Source organism: Podarcis gaigeae, assembly GCF_964106915.1.
Source record: "Podarcis gaigeae genome assembly, chromosome: 15".
In the NCBI taxonomy this organism is placed as follows: Eukaryota; Metazoa; Chordata; class Lepidosauria; order Squamata; family Lacertidae; genus Podarcis; species Podarcis gaigeae.
This window is the reverse complement of record NC_139692.1, coordinates 2,903,282-2,917,531: the sequence shown is the minus strand read 5'-3', so window position 1 is coordinate 2,917,531 and position 14,250 is coordinate 2,903,282. Positions and strand designations below refer to the sequence as shown.

The 14,250-nt window shown below is 44.6% G+C and overlaps 1 protein-coding gene across 1 annotated transcript in view; it reads right to left on the bottom strand.

Moving 5' to 3' along the window:
• The window catches only part of R3HCC1 (R3H domain and coiled-coil containing 1), a gene marked incomplete at its 5' end in the record, with an annotated part of 426,543 nt that overhangs the window by 16,022 nt on the left and 396,271 nt on the right, over positions 1–14,250 (bottom strand). Inside the window, one exon of the mRNA XM_083715366.1 lies at positions 2,368–2,497. Coding sequence (XP_083571492.1) covers positions 2,368–2,497 — 130 coding nt within the window. The remainder of the gene's footprint in view (positions 1–2,367; positions 2,498–14,250) is intronic.

The following is a 14,250-nucleotide window of genomic DNA, read 5'->3' as shown; positions in this document are numbered from 1 at the left end:
CAGGGGGAGGGAGGTGTGGGGAAGTCCAGATAATAATTTAAAAATGTATTTTGGAAGTTGGAGTATTGCTCTTTTTTCTTCTTTTTCTTCTGTAAACTGAAAATGCAATAAAAATATTTTGAAAAAAAACAAGAGTGGGTCTGATGGTCAAGAAGGTGGTTTCTGCAGGTGCTGTCGAGGGAAGTGAGGGGCAGGTGGGGCTCGTCCACCTGGGAAGGAGGCCCACCTAGGAGAAGGAAAACTCTGATCCTAAACCTCCACTGCCTAGCGGAACAGCTTCAGGAGAAGAAAAGACTCGGGAGTAAACCCTACACAAATCCGGAGCGAAGTCCCTAAGGCAGTTGGGTGGTGCTTGGTACGCCTTCTTCCAGCAATTTCTCGCTCTGCCTTCCTTTGGACCACGTCAGCGAGGCCAGGAGGGAGGGTCTTGTCGTCTGGGCACCCCAGGACCTCCATACAAAGAGCCCAGCCTTGTGCCCCAGGGAAGTCACTTTGGTGCTGCAAATGCAGCAGTTTGACTTCACCCCCAGAGGCCCACTCCACTGTCTCTCGAGACAGACAGGTGCCAACAAATAGGCAATGGCAGGAACAGAATGTGCACGTATTATATAAGCGTAGAACGGACAGCTTCCATACTTAATTTAAGCTGCCCAAGACATATAAAGCACTTTCCTCTTTTTCATCTTTGGGCAGGTAGTGTCTCACTGCAACCCTGAATAGTAGATAACTTTAAAGAATTCAATTTTCTGTGCCTTCAAGTTATGGAACTAAAGCAGATTCATCAATGAATCGTTGCTCTATAGCACAGAAGGACTCCTAAGCCCTGGGGAGAAACTGCCAGTGATACAGGGTGGAAGGAAGGAGCAAGGCACACTTTGCATTTGCTCAGCCTTTCTTTTTTCCTTTTCCATTTTTTTTTGGGGGGGGGGGAGAGGGTGTCTGATTGGTATTGGGGCCTGTGCTATTTAACTTGTTCATAAGCAATCTAGAGTTTGGGGTGAGCAGTGGGGTGACCATGTTGGCTGATGATACTAAACTGTGCAGGGCATTAGAACCGAAAGGGAAGAGCTCCGAAGAAACCTTTCCAAATGGAGGGAATGGTCCGTAAAATGGCAATGTAAGCAAGTGTAAATTAGGGGCAAAAAATAATAATTTCACATGAGGTCCGAACCGGCAATGACTGACCAGGAGTGAGACCTTGGAGTTGTGGTAGAGAGCTCAATGAAACTGCTTTCCTGATGTGTGGGAGCTGTGAAAAAGGCAAATTCTATGCTGGAAATCATTGGGGGGGGGGACTGAAAATAAAACTGCCAATAGGATAATGCAGTTATACAAATCTATGATGCAACCACATTTAGAATACAGTGGTACCTCAGGTTAAGTACTTAATTTGTTCCGGAGGTCCGTTCTTACCCTGAAACTGTTCTTAACCTGAAGCACCACTTTAGCTAATGGGGCCTCCCGCCGCTGCCACGCCGCTGCTGCGTGATTTCTGTTCTCATCCTGAAGCACTAGGTACTAGGTACTGAGGTACTATTTCTGGGTTAGCGGAGTCTGTAACCTGAAGCGTCTGTAACCCGAGGTGCCACTGTACTGTATACAGTCCTGGCCATCTCATCGCAAAAAGGATATTGCAGAGTTGGAAAAGGTTCAAAAAAGGGCAGCCAAAATGACCAAAGGGATGGAGAAACTCCCTATGAGGAAAGGTTACAGCATTTAGGGCTTTTAATTTAGAGGACAGGTGAGTAAGAGGAGACATGACAGAAGTGTATCAAATGATGTACATCATGGAGGAAGGGGAAAGAGAAAAACTCATCTCCCTCTCACGTAACACTAGAACATTCAATGAAGCCGAACGTTGGAAGATTCAGGATGGACAAAATAAAATATTTATTCACACACCACACAGTTAAACAGTGGGATTCAGTTCCACAAGCAGCAGCGATGGACACCAACGTGGAGGGGTTTGGAAGAAGGTCAGAGAATCCAGGGCTATAAGTGGCTACTAGCCACAATGGCCACACTCTGCTTCCAGAGTCAGAGGTAGCAGGATGTGAAACTGAACAGGCCTTTGGTCTGATCTAGTAAGGCTCTTCTTAGGTCCTTAGCCTTTTCTGAACATGGTCGGTACCCAAGGCACCATCCAGCTTGGGGACCTGCAGCGCTGGACTTGGGAGACCAGCGCTAGCAAGCATGGTATCCTCTAAATGTGTTGGATGCTGCCTCCAATCAGAGCCAGCCAGCGCACAGCCAATGGTCAGGGACCCGGAGGGCACCTCACTGCCTCACCTGTGACAGACTACCATACAAAGGCCTAAAGCAGAGGAGGACAGCTGCATCCGCCAGCTGCTGACAGGAGCCACTTACTTCTCCAGCTGGTTGTGAAGCAGGAAGTGGTCCAATTCCTCCACAATCTTGTTGACAAAGTCATTCTCCGTGGGGGAAAGGAATACACCGTCCAAACAGCGCAGCGCCAGGGTGACGGTGGGGTGGTGGCCTGTCGGGAGGAGACAAAGCAGGGTTAGCCATCTGACTGGTTAAAAAGAAATGTATTCCCTTTGTTAGAACAATTGAGCATGGCAAGTTAATCAACAGGCTTGATACTTGTTTGCAGATTACATTTCTTTTTTGAAAAAGCAAATTTATTGTATAACAGTTAAAAGCAACTTTGAAAACAACTTGCTGTAAAATGAACGCAGGTGGGTTAGGTTACCAGAAATGTGAATGAGTTAGTGAGCTTCTTAGGAAGATGGGAAGCTGCCTTGTGGTCAGTATTGCCTACACTGACTGGCAGCAGCTCTCCGGGATTTCAGGAAGGAAGTGTCCCTCAGCCCCACCTGGAGATGCTGGGGTTGAACCTGGGAGCTCCTGCATGCACAGCAGATGCTCTAACCTCGTGTTTCCCTAACTTTGGTCTCCCAACTCCCATCATCCCTAGCTGGCAGGACAGTGGGCATGGAAACTGTAGTCTAAACGCAGCTGGAGACCCAAGTTCTGGAAACGCCGCTCTCACCAGTGAGCTATTCTGGCCCTTCCTCCTTCTAATTGGCTGTGTCGAAAGACCAGCTGCAAAGTTCTTCAAAACGGGGAATTCATGAAAAAGAGCATCTCTGTTTCAAAGAGACAAGTTTTTAAAAGGCAGCGGGGTGAAGCAGACAGCAAGCACCAGAAACTGAGCGTCGTCGAGCGAGACCGTCTGATGGGTCAACTGACCGGGGGGGGGGGCGCTTTTAGGAGACAAAGGCGGGGTGGGGAGCCGGGAAGAGGGAAAGGGCAGCCGAATCCCGAAGGGAGAAGCCCCGGGGGCGGAAAGACCTCGAGGAAGCAGGCGCGTTTTCTCCAGAGCTTGCTTTGAATCGGAACCATTTTGCCCCCCCCCCTCCCCGCGAATACGCTGCCGGGTCCGGGGGGGAGGCTGGCAAGCGAGGGGGCGCCGGAGGCTCCGTCCCTGCGGGGCCCCCGCGCCGCGCCTCCCCTCCCGCCGCGCCCCCTGCCCGGCCCGCTCGCCCGGCGCGGGGACCGGCGAGGCCCGGAGGGGGCAGGGGGCCCGGCCGAGCCACGGACAGCCGGCTGGTCGCCCCGCCGAGGGCACGTACCGCAAGGCCCGGCCTGCGAGGGCTCCCGGGGCGGCGGCGGCGATGATTGCGGAGGCTCCTCCCTCCGCCGGCGGGGCTGCAGTTACAATTGCAACCGCGGCTGCTGCTGCTGCTGCAGCTCCTCCTCCTGCTGCCCTCCCCTTTTATTGCCTTCTGTGTGTGGTTGGAGCAGCCGCACGGCGCCACCTCCTGCTCTTGGATCGGGCGCAAAAAGCGCGCAGCCGGCTCCCTTCCACAGTCATCTAGGAGGAAATGGGTTAGTTTACACCGTCTCTCGCCCTTTAAGGAAAGGTGGGGTACCATTACAAGAAACTAGCTTCTGAATACGCAAAGCTGGTCTGCATTTCTGTGAAACATCCATACCTGGCTAGGAGGAGTCAAAAAAGAAGAAAGGCGGGTGAAGCTTCCCGTTTTAGGATGAATTCAGCGGCAGCAAACTGGCAAGACTGAGATTGCAGTCCTAATCCCATTTATCTAGAAGTGGGCCTCATTGAACTGAGTGGTAATTAACTTTGGAGTAGATAAGCATAGCATTGTGCTACCCAGGTACCTCTGAACGTTTTTATGAAGCTTCCAGCAATGCAATTATACCTTTACTCAGAACTAAACCCTACTGAGTTCTGTGTATAGAATTGCAGCCTGCACATTGTGTACAAACTATGCATGCTGCTTCTTAGTTGATTACTCGCAGCTGAGTAAGATTGTCTTCCTTGCACACAGTGGGTCCGTAAGTGACTGTGGAGGCCAATTCTGGATCCACATGTCCTTCTGCAGTGGGGTTTCCATGCGGGAGTTGATCACGGTGAAGGTTTGCCAATGTGCCTTCCTCTTAGCACCTTTCTCCCTTTTGTCCCGCGTTCAAGCATCTTCAAAGCCCATGACACCTTTGGTAAAGGCTGTTCTCCAACTGAAACGCTCACAGACCAGTGTTTCCCAGTAGTTGGTGTTTATACTACATTTTTAAAAGATTTGCCTTAAGAGAGTCTTTAAACCTCTTTTGTTGACCACCACCATTACGCTTTCCATTTTTAAGTTCGGAATAGAGTACGGTAGTTGCTTTGGAAGACGATAATCAGGCACCTGAACAACATGACAAGTCCAACTCATGATCTTTGTTTCTTCCAGTTCACTGGCATTATTTTGCCTGTCTTCCCAAGTGGTATGCAAAAATTTTGGAGACCCCGTTGATGGAATCTTTCGAGGAGTTGGAGATGGTGTTTACAAGTGGTCCATGTTTCACAAGCATACAGTAAGGTTGGTAGTACAATGGCTTTATAAACAGGCATTTTGGTTTCCCTGCAAATGTCCCAGTCCTCAAACACTCTGCCCTTCAATTGGGAGAAAGCCACACTCGCAGAGCTCAGGCAATGCTGGATTTCGGCATCAATGTTGGCCCTTGTGGAAAGGTAGGGAAAGTGATCAACACTTTCCAACATTATACCACTGAGTTGTATTTGTGGCGCTGCAGAAGGGTTGTTTTGTGCTTGTGCACTTTGGTTTTTTGAATGTTGAGTGATAGGCCAAGGCTTCTGCAAAGATATTTAGGATGGTTTGGAGGTCATCCTCTGAGTGTGCACACACTACATTGTCATCAGCATATTGCAGCTCTACAACAGAAGTTATGGTAATCTTAACTCTTTGCTTTCAGCCTACTCAAGTTAAAGAGCTTTCCATCTGTTCAATATAAGATTTCGTTCTTTTTTAAAAATATTTTTATTGAATGATTTTATGTTACAAAAAACATTACAACCATACTACCACAAAATATAATTGAGAAATAAAAATTACATACATCAATATTTTGTTTGTTATTTGTTATTTACCGTATTATTTCCTCCCAAACATTCCATACAAAACACACACCCTCACAAACACACACACAAAAAACATAGTGATAATAATGAAAATAAATATTTTTCCCTTTTATGTTACAAAATCTTTTCTTCAATTTTGACTTCCTAGTCCCTTCGCATATATTTTATCTTACAATTGAATGTACACAAAACAATAAACGTTTCTATATAGATTTTCCAATACATTCAGAAAACATAATAAATCCTTAATTGCTATCCACCTCCTTTTACTTCCTTTGTCACTCGAATGCTAGCATGGAGTCAAAACTATTATTGTATTTTTGAACATAGCTTCTATAATCATCCCATTTTTCTGCAAATTTTTGCTTTGAGTTTCTTCTGAGTTTGCTAGTCAACTGAGCCATCTCCACAAATTCCTGTAATTTAATTTGCCAGTCTGTTCTTTTTGGAGCCTCCTGATCTTTCCATCCCTTGGCAATGAGTATTCGAGCTGCTGCAATTGCATACAAGAATATCTCTCTTGAATTTTTGGGATCTCTTTGTCTAAAATACTTTTTAAAAAAATTATTGATTTTAACATATAAATTATAAAATGTACCACAAAACTTATCACTTATACAATCTTTTTAGACTTCCATCAGCACCTCTGATGATCCACCGTTTTAACCACTTCTTATGCATTTCTTAACTTTATATTGCCTTTACATCTCTTAACAAATCATCCTCCCCCTTATCCATTTTTGCAATACTTCCAATAATACTCCTCACAAAACTTCTTGCAAACCTACAAACGTTGTCTGATCTTCACAGATACTTTTCAAGTAGTCCGTAAATTTACTCCAGTCTTCCGTGAATTTCTGGTCCCGCCAGTTTCGAATCCTTCCTGTTAGTTTATCTAGTTCTGCATAGTCCATTAACTTCATGCTCCATTCTTCAATCTTCAGTAATTCTTCTTGCTTCCATTTTTGGGCCAGTAATATTCTTGTTGCTGTTATTGCATATAAGAGTTTACCTTCCTTTCTATTTATATCACTCCCCACAATGCCCAGTAAAAATGCTTCTGGTTTCTTTATGAATGTATATTTCAACATTTTTTACATCTTATTATATATCATCTCCCAGAAGCATTTCACCTTTTTACATTCCCACCACATGTGATAAAATTTTCCCTCTTTTTCTTTACATTTCCAACATTTATTACTGACTTTATACATTTTCGCTAACTTGACAGGTGTAATATACCATCTATACATCATTTTCATCACATTTTCTTTTAGGGCATTGCATGCAGTAAATTTTAAACCTTCTTTCCATAATTTTACCCAATCACTCAGTTGTATATTATACCCAAAATCTTTGGCCCAGTGAATCATAACCGACTTAACCTCCTCTTTGTCTAAAATACTTAATAGAAATGCTTCCGGGTTTTTTAGTAAAAGTTATCCCCATCATCTTTTTTAATTCATTGTATATTTCCCCCAAAAAAGTCTTAATCTTTTCACACGTCCACCACATGTGGATCATGTCACCGTTATCAATATAAGATTTCTACCCCGGTGGGGAGTTTCCCTTTGACAGTGTATGGGATCATGGCAGTGAAAATAATGAATAGAGTTGGAGTAATAACGCATCCCTGTTTGACACCTAATCCCACTGTGAATGGTTCACTTTGAGAGCCATTGTTATCTGCAATTGTTGCTGTTATATTATCATGGAAGAGCCGAAGGATGTTCACAAATTTATCTGGGCAGCCAGTTTTCAGAAGGACAGTCCACAGGGCATTAAGATTTACAGTGTTGAAAGCCTTAGTCAGGTCAATAAACGCCATATACAGAGATTGGTTTTGCTTTCTGCATTTTTCTTGAAGCTGTCAAGCAATGAAAATCATGTCCACTGTCCCCCTAGAAAGTCAAAAACCATTTTAGGATTCAGGAAGGGTAGCCTCGGATATAATTAGAAGACGGTTTGCTAAGATCCTTGACAGAATTTTGCCGGCTGCAGCTAATAAAGAGATGCCTCAATAGTTTCTGCAATCCGTTCTATCACCTGTTTTAAAAAGGTTGATAATTTTGGCATCCCTAAAGTCTGCTGAGATCTCCTCTCTCTCCCAGATTTTTTCAATGAGCTTGCGAAGTTGTTGTGTAAGTTCAATTCCACCCACTTTGAAAACTTCGGCTGGTATCCCATCAGGTCCGCTGACTTTGTTGTTTTTCACTTGGTTAATAGCTGTACACAACTCTCCCAGATTGCAAGTTCATCTCTAATTTGTTTTTGTGGAATTTGTGAGAGGACCTCAGCAGCTACAGGGGAGTTGCGGTTAAGGAGATGCTGGTAATGTTCTTTCCAGCACAGTGCAAAAGCTTATTTATCCTTTAGAAGTGGGGTACCCGTCTGTTGAGCATAGGGGGCATATGCCATGATTTATTGGCCCTTATATGGTCTTTGTGGCTTAAAAAAAACTCAGTGCATCATGAGTGTCAGCTAAGTGCTGGATCTCTTGAACTTTTTTTATCCTCTGGTTCTTCTTTGAACCTCAGCCTTAGCGTTGGCATAGTTTTTTTTTTCTTAGGGGCACTTGAGTGTTCATTTTGTGCCTTGTTCATTTTGTGCCTTGGTTTCCTTCCTTGAAGCCTGCGTTGAGGTATAATCTTGATAGCCATCATGGAGCGTATTAGTCGGTGATCCGTCCAGCAGTCGTTGGCACTCGTCATAGCTCTGGTAAGGAGCACATCACAGCGATCTTTAGCTCAGATAATTACATACTCGAAGAGGTGCCAGTGGTTCGACTGAGGGTGCCTCCGTGATGTTTTAAATTAATTTTTTTGTCGAAAGAGCATGTTGGTAATAAGAAGGTTGTGTGCTGCACATATAGTCAAAGTAAGATTCCGTTCTGGTTGCTGTTGCCAATTCCTTCGTTCGCAATAGTCCCAGGCCACAGATCGAAATCTCGCCAACTCTTGCATTAAAACCACCCAGGATGATAACCTTAGGCATCTCTGATAGGATGGCATCCAGCTAGGAAAAAAAATTCTTTAATGTCTTCATTGGCATCCAGTGTTGGTGCATAAGTGCTTAAAATAGTAGCCTGTTGGGTTTGGGCAAGTTTTAATTGAAGGATTGAAAGTTGCTCATTAATGCCGGTAGGGACTTCTGACAAGAGCTTCACAAGATCATTTTTGATAGCAAACCCTACTCCATGTATTCAACATTCTTGTTCAGGCAGACCCTTCCAGAAGAATGTATAGTCTCCGTTTTCTTCCTTCAGTTGTCCCTCTGCTGCTCTTCGGGTTAAAACATCACAACTCTCATGCAATGATGACAGTCTTGTGTTCGGGACACTCATTACAGTGATACCTCCAGTTACGAACTTAATTCATTCTGAAGGTCTGTTCTTAAGTCAAAACCGTTAACCTGAGGCGCGCTTTCACTAATGGGGCCTCCCGCTGCTGCCACACCGTCTGCATGCGACCTCCGCTCGCATCTCGGGGCAAAGTTCACAACAAGGAGCATCTACTTCCAGGTTAGCAGAGCTCGATACCCAAAGCATTCGTAAGGAGGATGGTACATAACCCAAGGTTCCACTGTATCTGTGTTATCCAACAAAGTCCTATATTCCATGTTCCATGTTCTACATATGCAAAGCATATTTCCCCCCTCAAAGAATTCTGGGGACTACTTTACGCCTCCCAGAGTTACAATTCCCAGAAACCCTGAGCAAACTACAGTGCCCATAATTATTTGAGGGGGCCTGAGCCCAAGAGAAGGGATGGGGACCCTTCCGGCTGTGAGCCAAATGTGGTCCTCCTTCCAGATCACATCTTTCACTGGTTCTGCTCTGTGCCCTCAAGAACCTTTGCCTGAATGGAGTATCCTTGAGTTGTGGTCGTGCTTCTTGCTTCTTAGAAATGTAATAGTAATATTTGAGCTGTATAAATTCACCGAATATGTAAGATGGAGCAGGGATTTTTCTGTAACTGGACCAAACTGAGGAATTTAGTGACAACCCCATTTGAAAGGAGGAATGAAGCCTTGTATAGAAATACATCAAATATAACTCTTGGATTGTCAGAATTTATGAAATAAATATTTGCTTGTCACATCGGTTTACAAATCTTTGCGATTGCGTAGCATTCTTAGAACTGGAGTTTGGTATGAGAAAAGGAAAAGAAACTGTTGAATAATTAATTATTTGTTAAACTTTAATAAAGTACTTTCAAATAATATTTTGAAAATAATATACACCCAGTTCTTTGCAGTCTGACACAGTGGGAGACTCATAAAATAAAAATTGCAACTGTTTTGTTTTTGTTTTTTTTAAAAAAATAGAAGCTGGAAGTTGAAAGATAAGGTTCCTTCAAACCACACCTCATCTCCCACAATGGGTCCTACATTCAATGGTAATATGTTAAGCCACATGTATCAGTTAAAAACTATATCAGATCATTGTCCATGATACACAGGAATTACTAAAGTTTTGGCGTTTAATGTTTAATAGCCCCCTTTATTAGAAAACTTACTCGAACTTCAGTTGATAGAGGGTAGTAGTCCCTTAAGCTGTTTCAGTTGTTCTGTGGTCAACATTCCTAGAATCTCCCCTGATTCCAGAATGCCCATTGTCTGTCTTAAAGGGCCCTTAAAGGGGCTTTTTGCAATCCCACAACTCTCTTGGACAGACTTCCATGCTGTGCACAAGAAGACGTTTGGAATGATTTGTTTCTTTGTTGCTCCAGGCAAGGCCCATATTTAGCCCAGGGAGCCAGGTTCCCTTTTTACTAAGCTTCCGGGGGCCACATGCCAATGGTGGATGGGAAGGACCAAAGCAAAAAGAGAGTGGGCGTGCCCATCCCTCTCATTCTCTCTCACACACATATTTGTGCACATTTGCACACATAACAAACAAAGCTCATTCATTCAGTCAGTCAGTCAGTCAGTCATTCTCTCACACAAACACTCTCACCTTTCCGCCTTTCCACCTTTCCACTTAGGGACAAGCAAGCAAACCTCAGCCATTTCTGTTTCTCTTTGACATCCCTGCAGAGAGATTAGATGGTGCCAGCTGTTTCATGAGCATCCATCCTGATTAATTCGTGGGGAAATTAGACAGCAGTTGTGTCAAAGCAAGTGTTATCCCACAACTTCTAGTGCACTTTCCTTATTGCAAATAAATTCATTCATTCATTCTGATCTTTTGGAGGAAAGCTCCAAATCACCTTGCTAGGAAGTGATTGAATCCCACCCAAAAAGAGTGAGTCTGGAAATTCTCCTAGTCCTGTATCCAGTTTCCCACAGTGGCAAGCCAGATCTGTGAGTCTCACCTGAGGATTCTACACAAACATTGTTTGTTGCATTTCATTTCTCTCCCACCTTCCCTCCAAGAAGCTCAAGGGGGCATACATGGCTGGTCCCCCTGCACATTTCATTCTCACAACAACCCTGTGAGGTAGAGTTGGAAGGGACCACAAGGGTTAGGGCAGGCTGAGAACAATGACTAGCCCAAGGTCACCCAGTGAGCTGCAGGATTTGAACCCTGGCCTTCCAGGTCCTAGTCCAACCTTCTCACCACTAGGCCCCTTTGGCTCTCTCTGAGAGGGGGTGTGTGGCCTGGATTCCATCACATCATATTGGCTTCTGCCAGGGGCATTTTTGGTGGGTATTCAGGGGACCACCACATTAATCCCTGCATTCAGTGACTGTGGCAGCATCTTCACTGGCGAGTGACCTTATGACCAGGGTCATAAGGTCACATCTCAGTCACACATGGCTTCTCTGTGAATTCTATAGTTTGTTAATAGGGCTGGGAATTGGATCTCTGTGGGAGATTATTTACTTATTTAAAAAACGTATGTATATACTGCCTTTTATCCAAGGATCACAGGGTAGGTTACAGTATAAAAGCACAAAAATACATAACAGCAAACAAGAATAACTCCCTCCCTGCAGTTCTTTGGAAGAAAGCATGACTGTCAACAATGGATATAGAGCATGAGTGTGACCTCAAGCTGACAATAATGCTGAATACGTTTTCATGTTATTAGATTAGATTTTGTTTCTGCTACCCTTAGTTGTTGGTTTATGTATTTCTGGTGTTTCTTACCCACCCTTCAGCCTAGGCTCCCAGGGTGATTTACAGAGACTGATGATTTTGCAGCTGTTTCCTTAATCATCAGTAAAGCATAACAATAAAAACATAAAGCACATAACAGTTTTTGTGCTGCTGACTTTAAAGCTGGCTGAGCAAACACTTTAAAAACTTTGCTTTTCTGGCATGCTGCAAAATGCAATGCCAATGAGACCCCAGCTGCCCATACAGCATTAATTAGCATATGCAAATGAGATGCAGATGTGCATCGTGGTCTTGTGCCCTTTTCAGTACCTGGCAGTCCTCCTTGTCATTCCATGGACTGATTAATGTGGGAGCACTTTCCCTGGGGAGCTGATGCAAAATCCATCATGTTATTATTATGTTAGGGTTTGTTTCTACTGCTATTCTTTTTTATTTGTTTCTTATTTATGTATGCATTTACCGTATTTCTTATTTCTTGCTTGCCCTAAGGTCCCAAGATAGGTTGCACAGACAAAAAATACAATTACAAAATCTTCAGTAGTCTGTAATTTGTGGGTCGTATTGTTATGCATTATTTCATGACTGAGAGGCAACTGAAACCCATCTCAGTTTGCAAGTGCTGTTTTAGAGAGAGACTATCCCTAGAGGATGCACAAGCTAACCAGATTTCACAGCCATTAGTCCTTTGAAATGAGCTGAAAGCAAAAGCCTCTCTCTGTAAGGATCTGCACTTTTATTATGTATAAAATCAGGGACAAAACTGGAGGAACTGAGGGGTTATGGAATGCTGACAGTACAGTATAAGAGCTTTGAAGAAAACATGCAATCCAGCCAGTGTGGTGTCGTGGTTGAAGTGTTGGAATAGGACCTCGGAGACTCTGGTTCAAACCCCTACTCACAGGGCCTAACTCACAGGGTTGTTGTAAGGATAAAATGAGGGAGGACAACTATGTATGCCTCCTTGGAGGATGGGTGAGATATAAAATAAATAAAGAACAAGCAAGCTGTGGCATGTTCCATTGCTTTATTCTGAATAATTGCTGAATAGTACTGAGTTTAAATGCACCTTGAATACCTGTTTACTGCAAACTGCTTTTCATTGCTATATATACTGGGAATTTAGTGCTGCTTTTTATTTTTAACTATTTTCTGCTGCTTGTTTTAAACATATGTTGCTGTATTTATCTGGTACTGTTTTGTATGACTTATTTCCTTCCCAGGCACCCGATGCAACTTTCACAGGATCCCAAAACAAAACTGAGGTCTCCTTTTCTCCACAACCCTGCTGGGTGAGCAGATAAGGTAAAGGTAAAAGTACCCCTGCCCGTACGGGCCAGTCTTGACAGACTCTAGGGTTGTGCGCCCATCTCACTCTATAGGCCGGGGGCCAGCGCTGTCTGCAGACACTTCCGGGTCACGTGGCCAGCGTGACAAGCTGCATCTGGCGAGCCAGCACAGCACACGGAACGCCGTTTACCTTCCGGCTAGTAAGCAGTCCCTATTTATCTACTTGCACCCGGGGGTGCTTTCGAACTGCTAGGTTGGCAGGCGCTGGGACCGAGCAACGGGAGCGCACCCCACCGCGGGGATTCGAACCGCCGACCTTTCGATCAGCAAGTCCTAGGTGCTGAGGCTTTAACCCACAGCGCCACCCACGTCCCGGGTGAGCAGATAGTGAGGGCTAAATTTACACATCACAATAAGCTAGGATTGCTGGCTTTCTATGGTTTATTGTGAACATGCAGCATGCGCCATGCTTGGCACAAGCAGGAGAAACAAGCCAGGAAGCCACAGTTAAGCTTGGCTTGCTCGCATCTTACACTGAACACAGGTACAAACTGTCTCTGCACATCTGCAAGTGTTTGTGTGAAAGAGTGTGTGCTGGTTGATTGTACAGCTCAATTATTGCACACAGAGTATGCACACTCGTGAACGTTGCAGGTAAAAGCGCTTTCCTTGTGACATCCAAACTTTGGATGGTTACGTACTGTACTTGTTTTTCCTGACGCCTGAGTCATTCCCCAGCATCACACCATGGTGTGTTGTTGTTGGCTCTGGAATCCTAGAGAGAACCAAAGCATGATCTCATATACAAACATTGCAAGGAAGCCAGACTTAGTTGCAGCTTCCTGCTTCTTTCTCCTGCTCATGTCAGACAGGGAGTGAAGCAGGAGCCATCAGGCACTAGGACAAATCGCTCTAAGCCAGCAAGCCTGGTTTATCTTGATGTACAAACTCCACCTTTCTCTTCCATGGCCGGCCTCTTGAGAAGCTTCTTGCCCACAAAGTGTTAATCTCTCTCTGCATTTCTCTCTTCATTTCTGATTGCTGCGAATTACCATACAGATTGAGAAAGCCAGGTCTGTGATTGCTCAAGAGCCTTTGCTTCAAGTGGCCAAGGCCTTCAGCAAGATCCAGCCTGCAGCCAGACCCTCACTCTGCCCCTGCCTCTGATGAGAAGGGCCTCTAAGGACTCCAATTTGGAAAGGAACCTAAGGAGGTGATGATGATGATTGATTTAAATCTGGCTGTTTCCAGTCAGCCCTGGAAGTCTGTGCTAACACTGCTCCCCTTTCCTCAAATCTACATCAGCTACCCTGTTCTCCCCCCTCACACACACACACACACACACACACACACCCTATCAAGACCCTGATCCCACCTGAGGTGCTGTTTGAGCTTAATTTCCTCAGACAAGAAATTGCAATAGCCACCAACTGTATTCCTTTTACCCCCTTGTACCTGCTGCTTTCCACTCAGCAGTCTCAAGAAAGGG